Below are 16,192 nucleotides of genomic sequence, written 5' to 3'. Positions count from 1 at the left end.
ATCAGGAAGTTCATGGTTCACATATTGCTGAAGCCTGGCTTGGAGAATTTTGAGCATTACTTTACTAGTGTGTGAGATGAGTGCAATTGCGCGGTTGTTTGAGCATTCTTTGGCATTGCCTTTTTTTGGGATTGGAATGAAAACTGACCTTTTCCAGTCCTGTGGCCACTGCTGAGTTTTCCAAATTTGCTGGCATATTGAGTGCAGCACTTTCACAGCATCATCTTTCAGGATTTGAAATAGCTCAACTGGTATAACACTTATTAAGTGTCTGGCACTTTTCATTCATTCATTTACTCATTCATTCAACAAATATTTGCTTCATTACTATCATGCAGTAGACACGTTCATTCTAGGCATAGAACTGAGAAAACATAAAAAAGCCCTGTCTTCTTAGAAGTTAATTTCTTGTAGAAGCATAGAAGGAGATGGAACAATGGACAAAATACCTAAGTTAAATACGTAGTATGTTAGCAGTGATCAAGAGTTGAAGAGGCTAGTTGTGACATTTAAAAAGATGATCGAGAATGGCAATATGTTATGACATTTTGTCCTTCTATCAACCTCATGAGAAAACTGACGGACAGAGAAATCAACTCATTTGTCCCTCTCCAGTCTTGATGACTACTTCCTTTTCTACTTGGAGGGCTCATGTGATTACATTGGAGCCCATAGGATAATCCAGAATCATCTCTTTAAGTTTAGCTGATTAGTAACCTTAATTCTATCTGCAAAATCCCTTCACAGCAGTTCATAGATCAATGTTTGATTGAATAACAAAAAGATAGGAACCTTGGAAGGCCTTCTTTAAAATTCTTCTTGCCACAAATGTAATCGTCTTTCCTTGGTTTGTAAAAAGCAGAACCATTCTTCTTTACTGTTAAGTCCCCTGCGTACAGACCTTCAAGTTGCAAACTTTCAAATATACAAGTATGTCCCTGTATGCCAGCTGTACTGCTGTACTTTTCAATATACTGTACTGTAAGCTTAGAAATGTTTTCTTTATTATTTGTGTTTGTTTTCATGCGTTATTTGTGTGAAAAGTATTATAAACCTATTACAGTACAGAACATATAACCAATTGTGTTAGTTGGGCACTTAGGTTAACTTTGTTGGACTTACAAACATATTGGACTTAAGAACACACTTTCAGAACGGAACTTGTTTGTGTGTAGGGGACTTGTACTCAAAAGGCTTTTGGACTTCATTAAAAATTAGTATGCAGGTCAGGAAGCAACAGTTAGAACTGGACATGAAACAACAGACTGGTTCCAAATAGGAAAAGGAGTATGTCAAGGCTGTATATTGTCACCCTGCTTATTTAACTTACATGCAGAGTACATCATGAGAAATGCTGGGCTGGACGAAGTACAAGCTTGAATCCAGATTGCCAAGAGAAATATCAATAACCTCAGATATGCAGATGACACCATCCTTATGGCAGAAAGTGAAGAGGAACTCAAAAGCCTCTTGATGAAGGTGAAAGAGGAGAGTGAAAAAGTTGGCTTAAAACTCAACATTCAGAAAATGAAGATCATGGCATCTGGTCCCATCACTTCATAGCAAATAGATGGGGAAACAGTGGAAACAGTGTCAGACTTTATTTTTGGGGGCTCCAAAATCACTGCAGATGGTGACTGCAGCCATGAAATTAAAAGACGCTTACTCCTTGGAAGGAAAGTTATGACCAACCTAGACAGCATATTGAAAAGCAGAGACATTCCTTTGCCAACAAAGGTCCATCTAGTCAAGGCTATGGTTTTTCCAGTGGTCATGTATGGATGTGAGAGTTGGACTGTGAAGAAGGCTGAGCGCCGAAGAATTGATGCTTTTGAACTGTGGTGTTGGAGAAGACTCTTGAGAGTCCCTTGGACTGCAAGGAGATCCAACCAGTCCATTCTGAAGGAGATCAGCCCTGGGATTTCTTTGGAAGGAATGATGCTAAAACTGAAACTCCAGTACTTTGGCCACCTCATGCAAAGAGTTGACTCATTGGAAAAGACTCTGATGCTGGGAGGGATTGGGGGCAGGAGGAGAAGGGGACGACAGAGGATGAGATGGCTGGATGGCATCACTGACTCCATGGACATGAGTCTGAGTGAACTCCAGGAGTTGGTGCTGGACAGGGAGGCCTGGCATGCTGTGATTCATGGGGTCACAAAGAGTTGGACACGACTGAGCGACTGAACTGAACTGAAAAATTAAATTAAAAAATGTCAGAGTTCTTTGGAAGCATGAGTGACTCTACAAGTTTGAATGGTGGAACTCACTAGGAGAGGGTACAACTTTCACAGCAATTCCTTCAGTGACTTTTTTCCATTTCTTGTGTCTTGGGCAATAGCCTTCCTCTTTGGCACTTACAACTAAACTTTCTGGAAAGTTCTGTAATCCTTCTGGTTAATTCTTGCATCTTCCTCCTGAAATCTGATGACTTTCTTTTACCCCCACCCATGCCTATCAGTTCTTTTCCTGAAGTAACTCAACTATCCTGTGTTAATCCTAAAACCTTTTTCTGCTAATGTCTCATGGTGATTACCCTTAAGCATCTTAAGGGAGGCAAGATTTCTGCTGATATTATGACTTGGCTTGGGGGCATATTCGTTCATGAAATCTGGTTTATGCATCTATACCATCAAAAATTTTTTCCACCTGAGGCACTAGCCCATTATGCTAAGAATATCTAATAGACTTAGAGGGGGTACTTGCATTTAGTGACTACTTTTGGTGGAATTTTTATATAAGGCAGGTAAATAGGGGTCATCTGTAAAGCTAAAGATTAGAAACAGTCTCAGCTTGGAGAGTTGAAATGTGAAAGAAATGATTTTTGGAAGCCCAATTCCTCCTTCCCATCTGAAGGGATTCATAAAGAATCTTTTCCTTTTATTGTAATAATTGCAAGAAACACTGGGAGCTCCTTAGGTTTGGTCAAGGGCTCTTAATTTTGTATTTCCCTTTGCTCAATTATTTCCCCATTGCAGTTGGAGAGTTCGCCTCCTACTTTTGGAATAGACAGGAGCCTAAGGCCTGACAGAGAGTCCACAACTAGGTTTACAGAGTACTGTACCAGTGGAGACATAATTGGAGAATTGAGCTGTCTACTTAAGCGTGAAATTGAATATACTGCCATCTGTGAAACTATTTTGCAGGTAAGCACCTGGATGTGTCTGTATTGTGCGTGTTAATTCTTCCTCAAGTTAGTAAGGAGTAGCAGCACTTTTTTTTTGTTTTGGTTCTATTATCTTAGTCAACCCAACCAGCTATTGTAAAGCAGTCTAGCTGAGACAGGCCAATTTGATGTCTCACATCCACTATGGTGTCTGAAGGGAGATTTTTTTTTAAAACAGTTAAATTTATTTATTTTTAATTGAAGGATAATTGCTTTACACTATTGTGTTGGTTTCTGCCAAACGTCAACATGAATCAGCCATAGGTATACCTATGTCCCCTCCCTCTTGAAGGGAGGCAGATGTTTTAACCAAAGAGTCTTTGTCACTTTTTTTAATTAGAAGAGAAAATATCTAACTTCTGATGTTATAAAGATAAGGAAAACACATAGATAAGATGCCTGGCATGTTTAGGTGCTCCATAAATGGCTACCATTATGGGAGTAGTGTTTTTAAAGAATACTTGTGTTTCACATCTCTTTCTTCCATTTTTCACTTGCTAAGTAAGAATTTTATTTAACAAAGAAGTGATCTGATAGTGGGCTAGCTGTGGGCAATTCAAATAGAAATTAGTGAAAGTTCCTACTTACAAAGAAATCTCAAGCTTTGGGGACTGTTAGATGCAATGGAGCAAGGAGCAGAGTCTTAGGAGTGTGACAGACAGAAAGGAATGTTGCTTTATCAGTTTCATACCATTTCACTTTTGGAAGAGAAGAGAAAGCATGAATGTATTCACAAGGCTGAACTGAATTCACTGAAGTTCAGGTAGCTTGAATTCTGAGAGTTATCTTCTTTGTTTGGATTGGCACTTTGCTCTGAAAGCAAATACTATGAATGAGTCCACGTTACCTACTGTGGCAATAAAAATAAATAAGTTTATGTGGCTTAGTTCCATAATCTTGGGCTCATGATTATCCTCAGTTCAGTTCATTTCATTTCAGTCGCTCAGTCGTGTCCGACTCCTTGCAACCCCATGAACGGCAGCACGCCAGGCCTCCTTGTCCATCACCAAACCCATGTCCATTGTGTCGGTGATGCCATCCAACAATCTCATCCTTTGTCACCCCCTTCTTCTCCCACCTTCAATCTTTCTCAGCATCGGGGTCTTTTCAAATGAGCCAGCTCTCCGCATCAGGTGGCCAAAGTATTGGAGTTTCAGCTTCAACATCAGTCCCTCCAATGAACACCCAGGATTGATCTCCTTTAGGATGGACTGGTTGGATCTCCTTGCAGTCCAAGGGACTCTCAAGAGTCTTTTCCAACACCACAGTTCAAAAGCATCAATTTTTCGGTGCCCAGCTTTCTTTATAGTCCAACTCTCACATCCATACATGACTACTGGAAAAACCATAGCCTTGACTAGATGGACCTTTGTTGGCAAAGTAATGTCTCTGCTTTTTAATATGCTCTCTAGGTTGGTCATAACTTTCCTTCCAAGGAGCAAGTGTCTTTTAATTTCATGGCTGCAACCACCATCTGCAGTGATTTTGGAGCCCCCCAAAATAAAGTCTGACACTGTTTCCACTGTTTCCCCATCTATTTGCCATGAAGTGATGGGACCAGATGCCATGATCTTAGTTTTCTGAATGTTGAGCTTTAAGCCAAGTTTTTCACTCTCCTCTTTCATTTTCATCAAGAGGCTTTTTAGTTCCTCTTCACTTTCTGCCATAAGGGTGGTGTCATCTGCATATCTGAGGTTATTGATATTTCTCCCAGCAATCTTGATTCCAGCTTCTGCTTCCTCCAGCTCAGCGTTTCTCATGATGTACTCTGCATATAAGTTAAATAAGCAGGGTGACAATATACAGCTTTGATATACTCCTTTTCCTATTTGGAACCAGTCTGTTGTTCCATGTCCAGCTCTAACTGTTGCTTCCTGACCTGCATATAGGTTTCTCAAGAGGCAAGTCAGGTGGTCTGGTATTCCCATCTCTTTCAGAATTTTCCATAGTTTATTGTGATCCACACAGTCAAAGTCTTTGGTACAGTCAATAAAGCAGAAATAGATGTTTTTCTGGAACTCTCTTACTTTTTCAATGATCCAGCAAATGTTGGCAATTTGATCTCTGGTTCTTCTGCCTTTTCTAAAACCAGCTTGAACATCTGGAAGTTCATGATTATCCTAGCTATTGATTAATATGAAATTTTCTGGACTAGTATTAAGTCTATAGCTTTAATTGGACTGTACATTTTATCATCTTATACTTAAATAGCAGAGTATCATAATTAATATACTAGAGTTGATAGTTTTTCTAGGAGTTTAGCTGAAGATGAAACCTACAGGCTTTTTAAAAATTTTCAGCTGTGCTAGGTCTTCATTGCTGCTGAGGGCTTTCTCTAATTGTGGGGAGTGGGAGCTACTTTTCTTTGCGGTGCATAGGCTTCTCATTGCTGTGGCTTCTCTTACTGCAGAGCATAGGTTCTAGGCACAAGAGCTTCAGTGGTTGCAGCGTGCAGTCTCAGTAGTTGTGGTTCATGGGCTTAGTTGCTCTGAGGTACATGGAATCTTCCTGGACCAGGGGTTGAACCTGTGTCCCCTGCATTGACAGGTGAATTCTCATCCACTGTACCACCAGGGAAGTCCTACAGGCATTTGTTTTTATAATAATTTAATAATTTATTTTCAAGTCAAGCATACTGTTTGATGCCTTGTCATTTCAGGTCTGCTTTATCTCCCTGGAGGATTTATATGAAGGCTTTGATTTCTTCTGGCCATCCCTGGAATATAAAATATGGCTGAAGCTTGCTCTCAGTATTGCCTATCAGTATTTTGAATCAAGTCTTGTTGATGAGGTAAGTTTCATGATTAAAATATGAATTAAGTTTTATTTCCTGTTTTTTTTTACAAAATAAATTTCATATTTTGGAAACAGAGAAAAGAAGGTATGTTTAATCTTTCAAAGTAAGATTTCAGAATCTTTACCACTCTGTTAGTCTGAGTTCCTATAGGTCATCGGTCCCCTTGTGACAGCTGATTTTTCCCAGGCTACCCCAGTCATACCTTAAAAATAAGAGAGTAAGCAAATCTTAAATAGGTAGATTCCCCAAGAATCAAGCATAGTATTAATTAGTGAGTTACTGAGCACAAGTTTGGTGTTTATTAGTCTATTCTATCTACCTATCTACCTATGTTATTATAAATTATTTGCCTTTTCAAATTTTTATTGAGTTTACCAAGCCTCATCTATGAACTTTCTCTTGAAAAAGTAGCGGTTCAGGTCTATTCTTGGACTGGTACAATTTACAACCTATATTTGCATTCCATTTAGTAATTTTTTGAGCCCCTACCATGAGTCAGGAACTGGGGAAATGACAAACCTGAAGTTTAAGAACATTCATTGAATTGTGATACTGAATATAAATATTGGGTTAAAAATGAGCAAATATCAAGAGAATTAGAAGACAAACCACAGACTGGGAGAAAATATTTGCAATAGACATATCAGATAAATAACTATTATCCAAAATATACAAGGAGCTTTAAAACTCAACAGTAGGGAAAAAACCCAGCCTGATTAAAAAATGGGCCAAAGCTGATAATAGATAACTTCACCAGAGAAGATATATGAATAGCAAATAAATACAGGAAAAGATACTCCACATCATATGTCATCAGTTCAGTTCAGTTCAGTTCACTCACTCAGTTGTGTCCGACTCTTTGTGACCCCTGACAGGCACGCCAGGCCTCCCTGTCCATCACCAACTCCTGGAGTTCACCCAAACTCACGTGCATCGAGTCGGTGATGCCATCCAACCATCTCATCCTCTGTCGTCCCCTTCTCCTTCTGCCCCCAATCCCTCCCAGCATCAGGGTCTTTTCAAATGAGTCAACTCTTCGCATGAGGTGGCCAAAGTATTGGAGTTTCAGCTTCAGCATCAGTCCTTCCAATGAACACCCAGAACTGGTCTCCTTCAGAATGGACTGGTTGGATCTTCTTGCAATCCAAGGGACTCTCAAGAGTCTTCTCCAACACCACAGTTCAAAAGTATCAATTCTTTGGCGCTCAGCTTTCTTCACAGTCCAACTCTCACATCCATACATGACCACTGGAAAAACCATAGCCTTGACTAGACGGAACTTTCTTGGCAAAGTAATATCTCTGCTTTTGAATATGCTGTCTAGGTTGGTCATAACTTTCCTTCCAAGGAATAAGCGTCTTTTAATTTCATGGCTGCAGTCACCATCTGCAATGATTTTGGAGCCCAAAAAAATAAAGTCTGACACTGTTTCCACTGTTTCCCCATCTATTTGCCATGAAGTGAGATGGGAATACCAGACCACCTGACCGGCCTCCTGAGAAATTTGTATGCAGGTCAAGAAGCAACAGTTAGAACTGCACATGGAACAGACTGGTTCCAAATAGGAAAAGGAGTAGGTCAAGGCTGTATATTGTCACCCTGCTTATTTAACTTATATGCAGAGTACATCATGAGAAACGCTGGGCTGGAAGAAACATAAGCTGGAATCAAGATTGCCAGGAGAAATATCAATAACCTTAGATATGCAGATGACACCACCCTTATGGCAGAAAGTGAAGAGGAACTAAAAAGCCTCTTGATGAAAGTGAAAGTGGAGAGTGAAAAAGTTGGCTTAAAACTCAACATTCAGAAAACGAAGATCATGGCATCCGGTCCCATCACTTCATGGCAAATAGATGGGGAAACAGTGGAAACAGAGTCAGACTTTATTTTTTGGGGCTCCAAAATCACTGCAGATGGTTACTGCAGCTATGAAATTAAAAGATGCTTACTCCTTGGAAGGAAAGTTATGACCAACCTAGACAGCATATTCAAAAGCAGACATTACTTTGCCAACAAAGGTCCGTTTAGTCAAGGCTATGGTTTTTCCAGTAGTCATGTATGGATGTGAGAGTTGGACTGTGAAGAAGGCTGAGTGCTGAAGAATTGATGCTTTTGAACTGTGGTGTTGGAGAAGACTCTTGAGAGTCCCTTGGACTGCAAGGAGATCCAACCAGTCCATTCTGAAGGAGATCAGCCCTGGGATTTCTTTGGAAGGAATGATGCTAAAGCTGAAACTCCAGTACTTTGGCCACCTCATGCGAAGAGTTGACTCATTGGAAAAGACTCTGATGCTGGGAGGGATTGGGGGCAGGAGGAGAAGGGGACGACAGAGAATGAGATGGTTGGATGGCATCACTGAATCGATGGACGTGAGTCTGAGTGAACTCCAGGAGTTGGTGATGGACAGGGAGGCCTGGCGTGCTGCGATTCATGGGGTTGTAAAGAGTCGGACATGACTGAGCGACTGAACTGAACTGAACTGATGGGACCGGATGCCATGATCTTAGTTTTCTGAATGTTGAGCTTTAAGCCAAGTTTTTCACTCTCCTCTTTCACTTTCATCAAGAGGCGTTTTAGTTCCTTTTCACTTTCTGCCATAAGGGTGGTGTCATCTGCATATCTGAGGTTATTGATATTTGTCCCAGCAATATTGATTCCAGCTTATGCTTCTTCCAGCCCAGTGTTTCTCATGATGAACTCTGTGTATAAGTTAAATAAGCAGGGTGACAATATACAGCCTTGACATACTCCTTTTCCTATTTGGAACCAGTCTGTTGTTCCATGTGCAGTTCTAACTGTTGCTTCCTGACCTGCGTATAGGTTTCTCAAGAGAACAGTATGTCATCAGGGAAATGCAAATTAAAACAATGTGATACCATTGTTGTTGTTGTTGTTGTTGTTCAGTTGCCCAGTCACGTTTGACTGTGACCCCAGGTACTGACTACAGCTTGCCAGGCCTCCTTGTCTCTCACCATCTCCTGGAGTTTGCCCAAGTTCATGTTCATTGCATTGGTGATGCCATTCAGCCATCTCATCCTCTGACACCGTCTTCTTCTTCTGCCCTCAATCCTTCCCAGCATCAGGGACTTTTCCAACGAGTCATCTATTCACATCACATGACCAAAATACTGGAGCTTCAGCTTCAGCATCAGTCCTTCCAGTTAATATTCAGGGTTGATCTCCCTTAAGATTGACTGGTTTTATCTCCTTGCTGTCCAAGGGACTTTCAGGAGTCCTCTCCAGCACCACAGTTCGAAGGCATCAGCTATTTAGCATTCTGCCTTCTTTATGGTCCAGCTCTCACAACTGTACGTGACCACTGAGAAGACAATAGCCTTGACTAAATGGACCTTTGTCGGCAGAGTAATGTCTCTGCTTTTCAACACATTGTCTAGGTTTTTCATTGCTTTCCTGTGAAGAAGCAATCGTCTTCTGATTTTATGACTGCAGTCACTGCCCGCAGTGATTTTGGAGCCCAAGAAGAGGAAATCTGTCCCTGCTTCCACCTTTTCCCCTTCTATTTGCCATGAAGCAATGGGGCTGGATGCCATGATCTTAGTTTTTTTTTTAATATTTAGTCTTAAGCCGGCCCTTTCACTCTCCTCCCTCACCCTCATCAAGAGGCTCTTTAGTTCCTCTTCTATTTCTGCCATTACAGTGGTATCCGCATATCTGAGGTTGTTGATGATTCTCCTGCCTATCTTGATTCCAGCTTGTAACTCATCCAGCCTGGCATTTCTCATGATGTGCTCAGCGTATAGGTTAAGCAAATAGGGTGACAGAAGACAGCCCTGTTGTACTCCTTTCTCAATCTTGAACCAATCAGTTGTTCCATACTTCTATTGCTGCTTGACCCGCTTACAGGTTTCTCAGGAGACAGGTAAGATAATCTGGTATTCCCACCTCTTTAAGAGCTTTCCACAGCTTGTCATGGTCTACACTGTCAAAGGAAACAGAGAGAAATGTTTTTCTGAAATTCCTTTGCTTTCTCTATAACCAGCAAATGTTGGCAATTTGATCTCTAGTTCCTCTTCCTTTTCTAAACCCAGCTTGGACATCTGGAAGTTCTTGGTTCACATAAGGTTGAAGCCTAACCTAACACGCAAGATTTTAAGCATGAACCTTACTGGGCTTCCCTTGTGGCTCAGCTGGTAAAGAATCCACCTGCAATGCGGGAGGCCTGGGTTCGATCCCTGGTTGGGAAGATTCCCTGGGTTGGGAAGATCCCCTGGAGAAGGGAAAGGCTACCCACTCCAGTATTATAGCCTGGAGAATTCCATGGACTGTATAGTCCATGGAGTCACAAAGAGTCAGACATGACTGAGTGACTTTCACTTCATTTACTAGCATGGGAGATGAGTGCAATTGTCCAATGGTTAGCACATTCTTTGGTACACTTTTTGGGAATTGGGATGAATATTGACCTTTTCTAGTCTTCTGGCCATTGCTGGGTCTTCCAGATTTGCCAACATAATGAATGCAAAACCCTGATGGCATCATCCTTTAGGGATTTGAATAGTTCTGCTAGAATTTCATCTCATCCACTAGCTTTATTAACAGCAATGCTTCTTAAGGCCCACTTGATGTCACGCTCCAGAACGTCTGGATCTGGGTGACTAAACACACCATTATAGTAATCTGGTTCATTAAGATCTTTTTTATATAGTTATTCTGTGTATTCTTTCCATTTCTTCTTGATCTCTTCTGCTTCTATAGATCTCTAGCATTATTGTGCCCATCTTTGGGTGGAATGTTCCCTTGTTTCCAGTTTTTCTGAAGAGATCTCTAGTCTTTCCCCTTTTGTTGTTTTCTTCTATTATTAAGCACTGTTTATTAAAGAAGGCCTTCCTTGTCTCTTCTAGCTATTTTTTGGGACTCTGTGCTTATTGGATGTACTTTCCCCTCTCTCCCTTGCTTTTTGCTTCTCTTCATTCTTCCACTATTTGTAAGGCCTCCTCAGATAACCACTTTGCCTTCTTGCTTTTTTTTTTCTTTGGGATGGTATTGTTTGCCGCCTCCTGTACAGTATTACGGATCTCTGTCAATAGTTCTTCAGACACCCTGTTAACTAGATCTAGTCCCTTGAATCTATTCATTACTATTGGTAATTCTCCTCTGCTCTTCCCCAGTAGCATATTGGATGCCTTCAGACCTGCAGGACTCATCTTTTGGTGTCAATATCTTTTTGACCATTTAAAGAATTAATGAGGTTCTCGTGGCAAGTACACTGGGGTGGTTTGCCATTCCCTCCTCTAGTGGATCACGTTTTGTCAGAACTCTCTGCTATGACCTGTCTGTCTAGGGTGGCCCTGCAGAGCATGGCTCATAGCTTCATTGCGTTATGCAAGCCCCTTTGCCAGAACAAGGCAGTGATCCATGAAGGAAGTGATACTGTTACACACCTATTAATTGGCCAGTGACAACACCACATGCTGGCAAGGGTGTGGAGCAACAAGAACTCTTCATTGCTGGTGAGAATGCGAAATGGTACACAGCCACTTTGGAAGAGAGTTTGGTGGTTTCTTACAAAACTAACATGCTGTTGCCATATGATCCAGCAAGCACTCTCTTTGATATTTAACCAAAGGAATTAAAAAACTATGTCCACACAAATACCTACACAGGGATATTTTTTAAACAAATTGAAATATATTTGATTTATAATGTTTTGTTATTTTCATGTGTACAGCAATGTGATTCAGTTATATATATATTTTTTCATATTCTTTTTGCCTTATAGATTATTACAAAATATCAGTATAGTTCCCTGTGCTATATAGTACATACTGCTGCTACTGCTACAGCTAAGTCGCTTCAGTCGTGTCCGACTCTGTGCGACCCCAGAGACAGCAGCCCACCAGGCTCCCCTGTCCCTGGGATTCTCCAGGCAAGAACACTGGAGTGGGTTGCCATGTCCTTCTCCAATGCATGAAAGTGGAAAGTGAAAGTGAAGTCGCTCAGTCATGTCCGACTCTTAGCGACCCCATGGACTGCAGCCTACCAGGCTCCTCCGTCCATGGGATTTTCCAGGCAAGAGCACTGGAGTGGGTGCCATTGCCTTCTCCTATATAGTACATACTTGTTGGCTATCTATTTTATATATAGTAGTGTGTATGTGATTATCCCTCCCTCACTCTTTGGTAATCATAAGTTTGTATACAAGTTCATGTGTATCATTTTTTAAGATTCCACATAATAAATGATGCCACATGTTGTTTTTCAATGTCTGGCTTCTTTCACTTAGTATGATAATCTCTAGGTCCATTCATGTTGCTGCAAATGGCATCACTTCATTCTATGACTGAGTAATATTCTATTGTATATATGTACCACGTCTTCTTTATCCATTCCTCTGTTGTTGAACATTTAGGTTGTTTCCATGCCTTGGCTATTGTGAATAATGGTCCAGTGAACATTGGGATGCATGTTTCTTTTCTCTGGATATATGCCCTGGAGTGAGACTGTAGATCATATGGTAGTTTAATTTTTAATTTTTTGAGGAACTTCCTACTATTTCACATAGTGGCTGCACCAATTTACAGTCTACAAAAGATTCCCCCTTTTCTCTACATCCTTGCCAATACTTGTTACTTGTTGTCTTTTTGATGATAGCCATTCTGTTGAGCTGGTTTGCATTTCCCTGATGATTAACAATGTTGAACATCTTTTCATGTGGAATATGCCATCTTCTTGATATCATGTGTTATTTTCTATGATTTATAGAAAAAAATCTAATTTTATTGTAGGACCTAAAGTTTCAGAAGTGTGTGATGCTCAATCATGCATATGTGGAGACTTTATCAAGCTATAATGAAATGATTATTGATAACGTGAACATGAAATTTGTTATTCTTGTGTATGGCAGTGTTATTGATACCAAGACGGAGGTACCATATTTTGCACCTTGCATTTTACCTAAAACCTGTGAACAGGTAAGGAGGGTCATTTCTTAAGAGTCTTCTGCTTTTCATGGTGCCCCATAAGTGACTTTAAAAACTCAACTAACCACCTTAAAGAAATTTAGGTTTCTCTAAACCTAGAAAGACCCTATAGTTCTCACCTGCCCTTAACAGAACAGTCAAAATGTCCCCAGGGCTTGTGTGCTGTGTTGTGCAAGTTGTGCCCTGCATCAGAGTGTACCTGAGGGGCCAGTGGGGCAGGAATCTGCCTATTCTCTGCTTGACAAGCTTAAAATGTGGTAATATCTAGAAATGATAGTTATATGTGACTTACGTATGCTGCTTGCATTCTGGGAGGGCAGATTTTGTGGCAGTTGGGCAAAAGCTCAGGGAAAAAGCTTATTTTTTTCCTGTCTGGGAAGGCTAGGGCCTGAGCCCTTGAATGTCAATGTCAGAATAAAAGTAACTCAGTGGATGCTGGGGATTCCATTTTCCAAATTGGTTACAAGTAAGGTGTAGACATTTCCTTTCTGATATTTATAAAAATGCAAAAGATAATTTCCTGGTCCAGGACTTCTTAAAATTATTTTACATTTTTGATCACTTACTTTTTCACGTATTAAGCCATGTAAGAATCCATTCATTCATCTGTTCTTCCATCCTTCCATCCATCCATCCACCCATCCCCCACCTATCCAAGACTCTTTGAAACAAGGTAAAAGAGGATTTGAAATGAAAAAGCTAGCGCTTAGGTTGGAGGTTAGTTCTATGTTTTGGCTTATTTTTTTATATTCTTTGGAAAGGCTAGGAGGCAGACAGTTTAGAGGTCAAAGAATGCTCTTTTGACTGATTTTGACTTTTCTCCTTTAGGTGCAGGGAACTTCAGATTTAAGCAAGCTGTTGGTTATCCAAGCACCTGCGCCTGACAAAAATGATGGCAATGCCAAGGTCATGGGTAAGGGGGTAGCTCTTTAGTGGTAGGCAAACCACTGAGAAAGAATTTTGATACGTGAGCTTCATTGTATTCTAAAAAATGATTTGAGGGCACTATGTGCGTTTGTCATCTGTCTCCATTCTTGGGCCCACCCTGGCTGCCACACTGCTTCTGGGAGGTCACATTTCAGAGACTTTCACACACTGAAGTCCAGGTGGCTCTGATTCTCTTGTGTGTCTCCTTCCACAACCCTTTTGGGGGTAGCAGCTGCTACCTTTACTCTGATCCTATAGGCTGGAGCCCCGTAGTGCTGCTGGGAGACAAAGCAGGAGTGGGGGGTGGGGGAATAGACTCACACAGCAGGCCCAGGTGTGGGATCCGGTTTTCTCTCAGTGACCAAAGGGAATATAGAATCTAACCCATGCTCATGGAATAGTCCAAGCCACGGTCACAACCAAAACTCAAATGACTTGCTTTGAGGTGACTTTGATAGTCACTACTGAATTATTGTCACTAAGTGCATATGAGTGCCCATTTGCTTATATCATGGTGCTAAGCATACTGTAAAGAAGACTTTCTAGGAAGGCCTTGCTGCAGGGAAAATGCATTCAAGATCTTTCGTTCAGTGCTTAGCATCCTGCCTTACCAAGCCCAGGGTCACCATTTCCCCAGCTACTTCAGCTTGAAAACACAACCATCCTTGATTTGCTCCTCTAATTTAGCCTTCACAGTGTCTTTAGGTCTGCCACTCTGCTGCTTTCACAGCACTCCTGGGGCACAGGAGTATATGGCAAGGCTGGGAGCTCAGGGTCTAGTGTCAGCCCCCATAGGGCACCCCAAGGGCTATTGAGTTGGCGGAACTTTTAGAGTGAGGGAAATATATTATCTGCATTCCCCAGTGAGTCTGGGATGAAAGTCACAAGTGGCAGTCCCATGGACTTGATCCAGCCAGTACCTGTATTTGGCTTACATCTGTGTTTTCTTTTAAAATTGTCAAGTATAAACATCCAGAAATTTCACATTTAAAAAAATACAAATTTTGAGCTTTTCTTAAAAAAAAAATTGGAAAGTCTTTGAACACTCAGTCCTTTTATCTATGTGTGGCAACAACCAGATAGAGCTGAGCATCGCTGGCTCCTACACAGGAAGCAGATGCTCTGTGGTTTGCCACAGTCCACACCCTCCCTCTTGTGTTATATCCAAACCACTCGGTCTGTGTGACCTGCCTGTTCTCATTTGGATTTGCCAGCCCCTGTATTGGAATTTCGGGAGCCTAGTTCACAAATCTCCTTGAGGGAAAAATGTAAAAAGCCCATTTGAATGGGGAGACTTACAGGGAGGGAGTGAACTGAGATTTCAGAATATCCTCTTGCTACCAGTACTCTGAAATTCCTAATGTAATTTTTCTCTTTTATGCATTTATTTTGAATTGGCTCAGGCAACACTGGTCTTGGAATGACTAAGAGAAACTACCAGTGGAAGAAAAAAGATGAGGTAATTAACTTGACACTTTGGATTTTTCTTATTGTGACTATTCAACTACACAGTGAAAATAAATTGTGAAGTCAAGTAGCAACACGTAGGTGGCGAGAAAAGAAACTCTTAGTGGCAACGCTTTAATATGGGAAAATTGGGATTAGAGTTCACCTGAATTACTTAACAGTTAAAATTATAAAATATTTTTGAAAATCCTAATTTTGCCGTGATTCCCTCTCCCAATTTTTCCCCTCCTAATTCCCTTCCCTGTTATTTATTTACTTTAAAAAAAGTTAATTCTGGCTGCACTGGGTCTTCATTGCTCTCCGTGGGCTTTCTCGAGTTCTGGCAAGCAGGGACTGCTGTCATTGTGGTGTGCGGGCTTCTCACTGCAGTGGCTTCTCTTGTTGCAGAGCACAGGCTCTAGGCATGCAGGCTTCAATAGCTGCAGCTCCTGCGCTCTAGAACGCAGGCTCACGTAGTTGTGGCACACAGGCTTAGTTGTCCCTCGGCATGTGGAATCTTCCCAAACCCAGGGATCACTGGCAGGCAAATTCTTAACCACCGGGGAAGTCCTCCCCTGATATTTAGTTCAAAAGTAGGGATCAGGGATCTGCGATCAGGGATGGGGAGGCCCATCCGTCATGCACACAGTGAGACACTAGCATTTAATTATGGATGTTTCTCTTTGGAGTGTGTATTCCCATGGATCTGTAGGTCTCTGGTGTGGGTGTGTAGAGCACAGGTTGATCATGGGCATTTTCCTGGGGTTTCAATTTTATCTGACAATCTTTCAAAGGGAGACATTAACTCATTTTACTATTAGGTTATTTAAAATGTATATTGAAATAAACATACTATGGAGTAGGATGACAAATTTGCATGAATTTAAGATAAAACAAGAGGCCTCAAAATAT

General features: G+C 41.2%; 1 protein-coding gene across 1 annotated transcript in view; it reads left to right on the top strand.

The window, feature by feature from the left end:
- The window catches only part of SLC9C2 (solute carrier family 9 member C2 (putative)), a 94,233-nt gene that overhangs the window by 76,849 nt on the left and 1,192 nt on the right, over positions 1–16,192 (top strand). Inside the window, exons 22-26 of the mRNA XM_055583805.1 lie at positions 2,979–3,146; positions 5,826–5,957; positions 12,713–12,898; positions 13,736–13,820; positions 15,238–15,293. Of these exons, the coding sequence (XP_055439780.1) occupies positions 2,979–3,146; positions 5,826–5,957; positions 12,713–12,898; positions 13,736–13,820; positions 15,238–15,293 (627 nt within the window). The remainder of the gene's footprint in view (positions 1–2,978; positions 3,147–5,825; positions 5,958–12,712; positions 12,899–13,735; positions 13,821–15,237; positions 15,294–16,192) is intronic.

This window comes from Bubalus kerabau, chromosome 5 (assembly GCF_029407905.1).
Source record: "Bubalus kerabau isolate K-KA32 ecotype Philippines breed swamp buffalo chromosome 5, PCC_UOA_SB_1v2, whole genome shotgun sequence".
Classification (NCBI taxonomy): Eukaryota; Metazoa; Chordata; class Mammalia; order Artiodactyla; family Bovidae; genus Bubalus; species Bubalus kerabau.
This window is presented reverse-complemented; position numbering and strand designations above follow the sequence as displayed.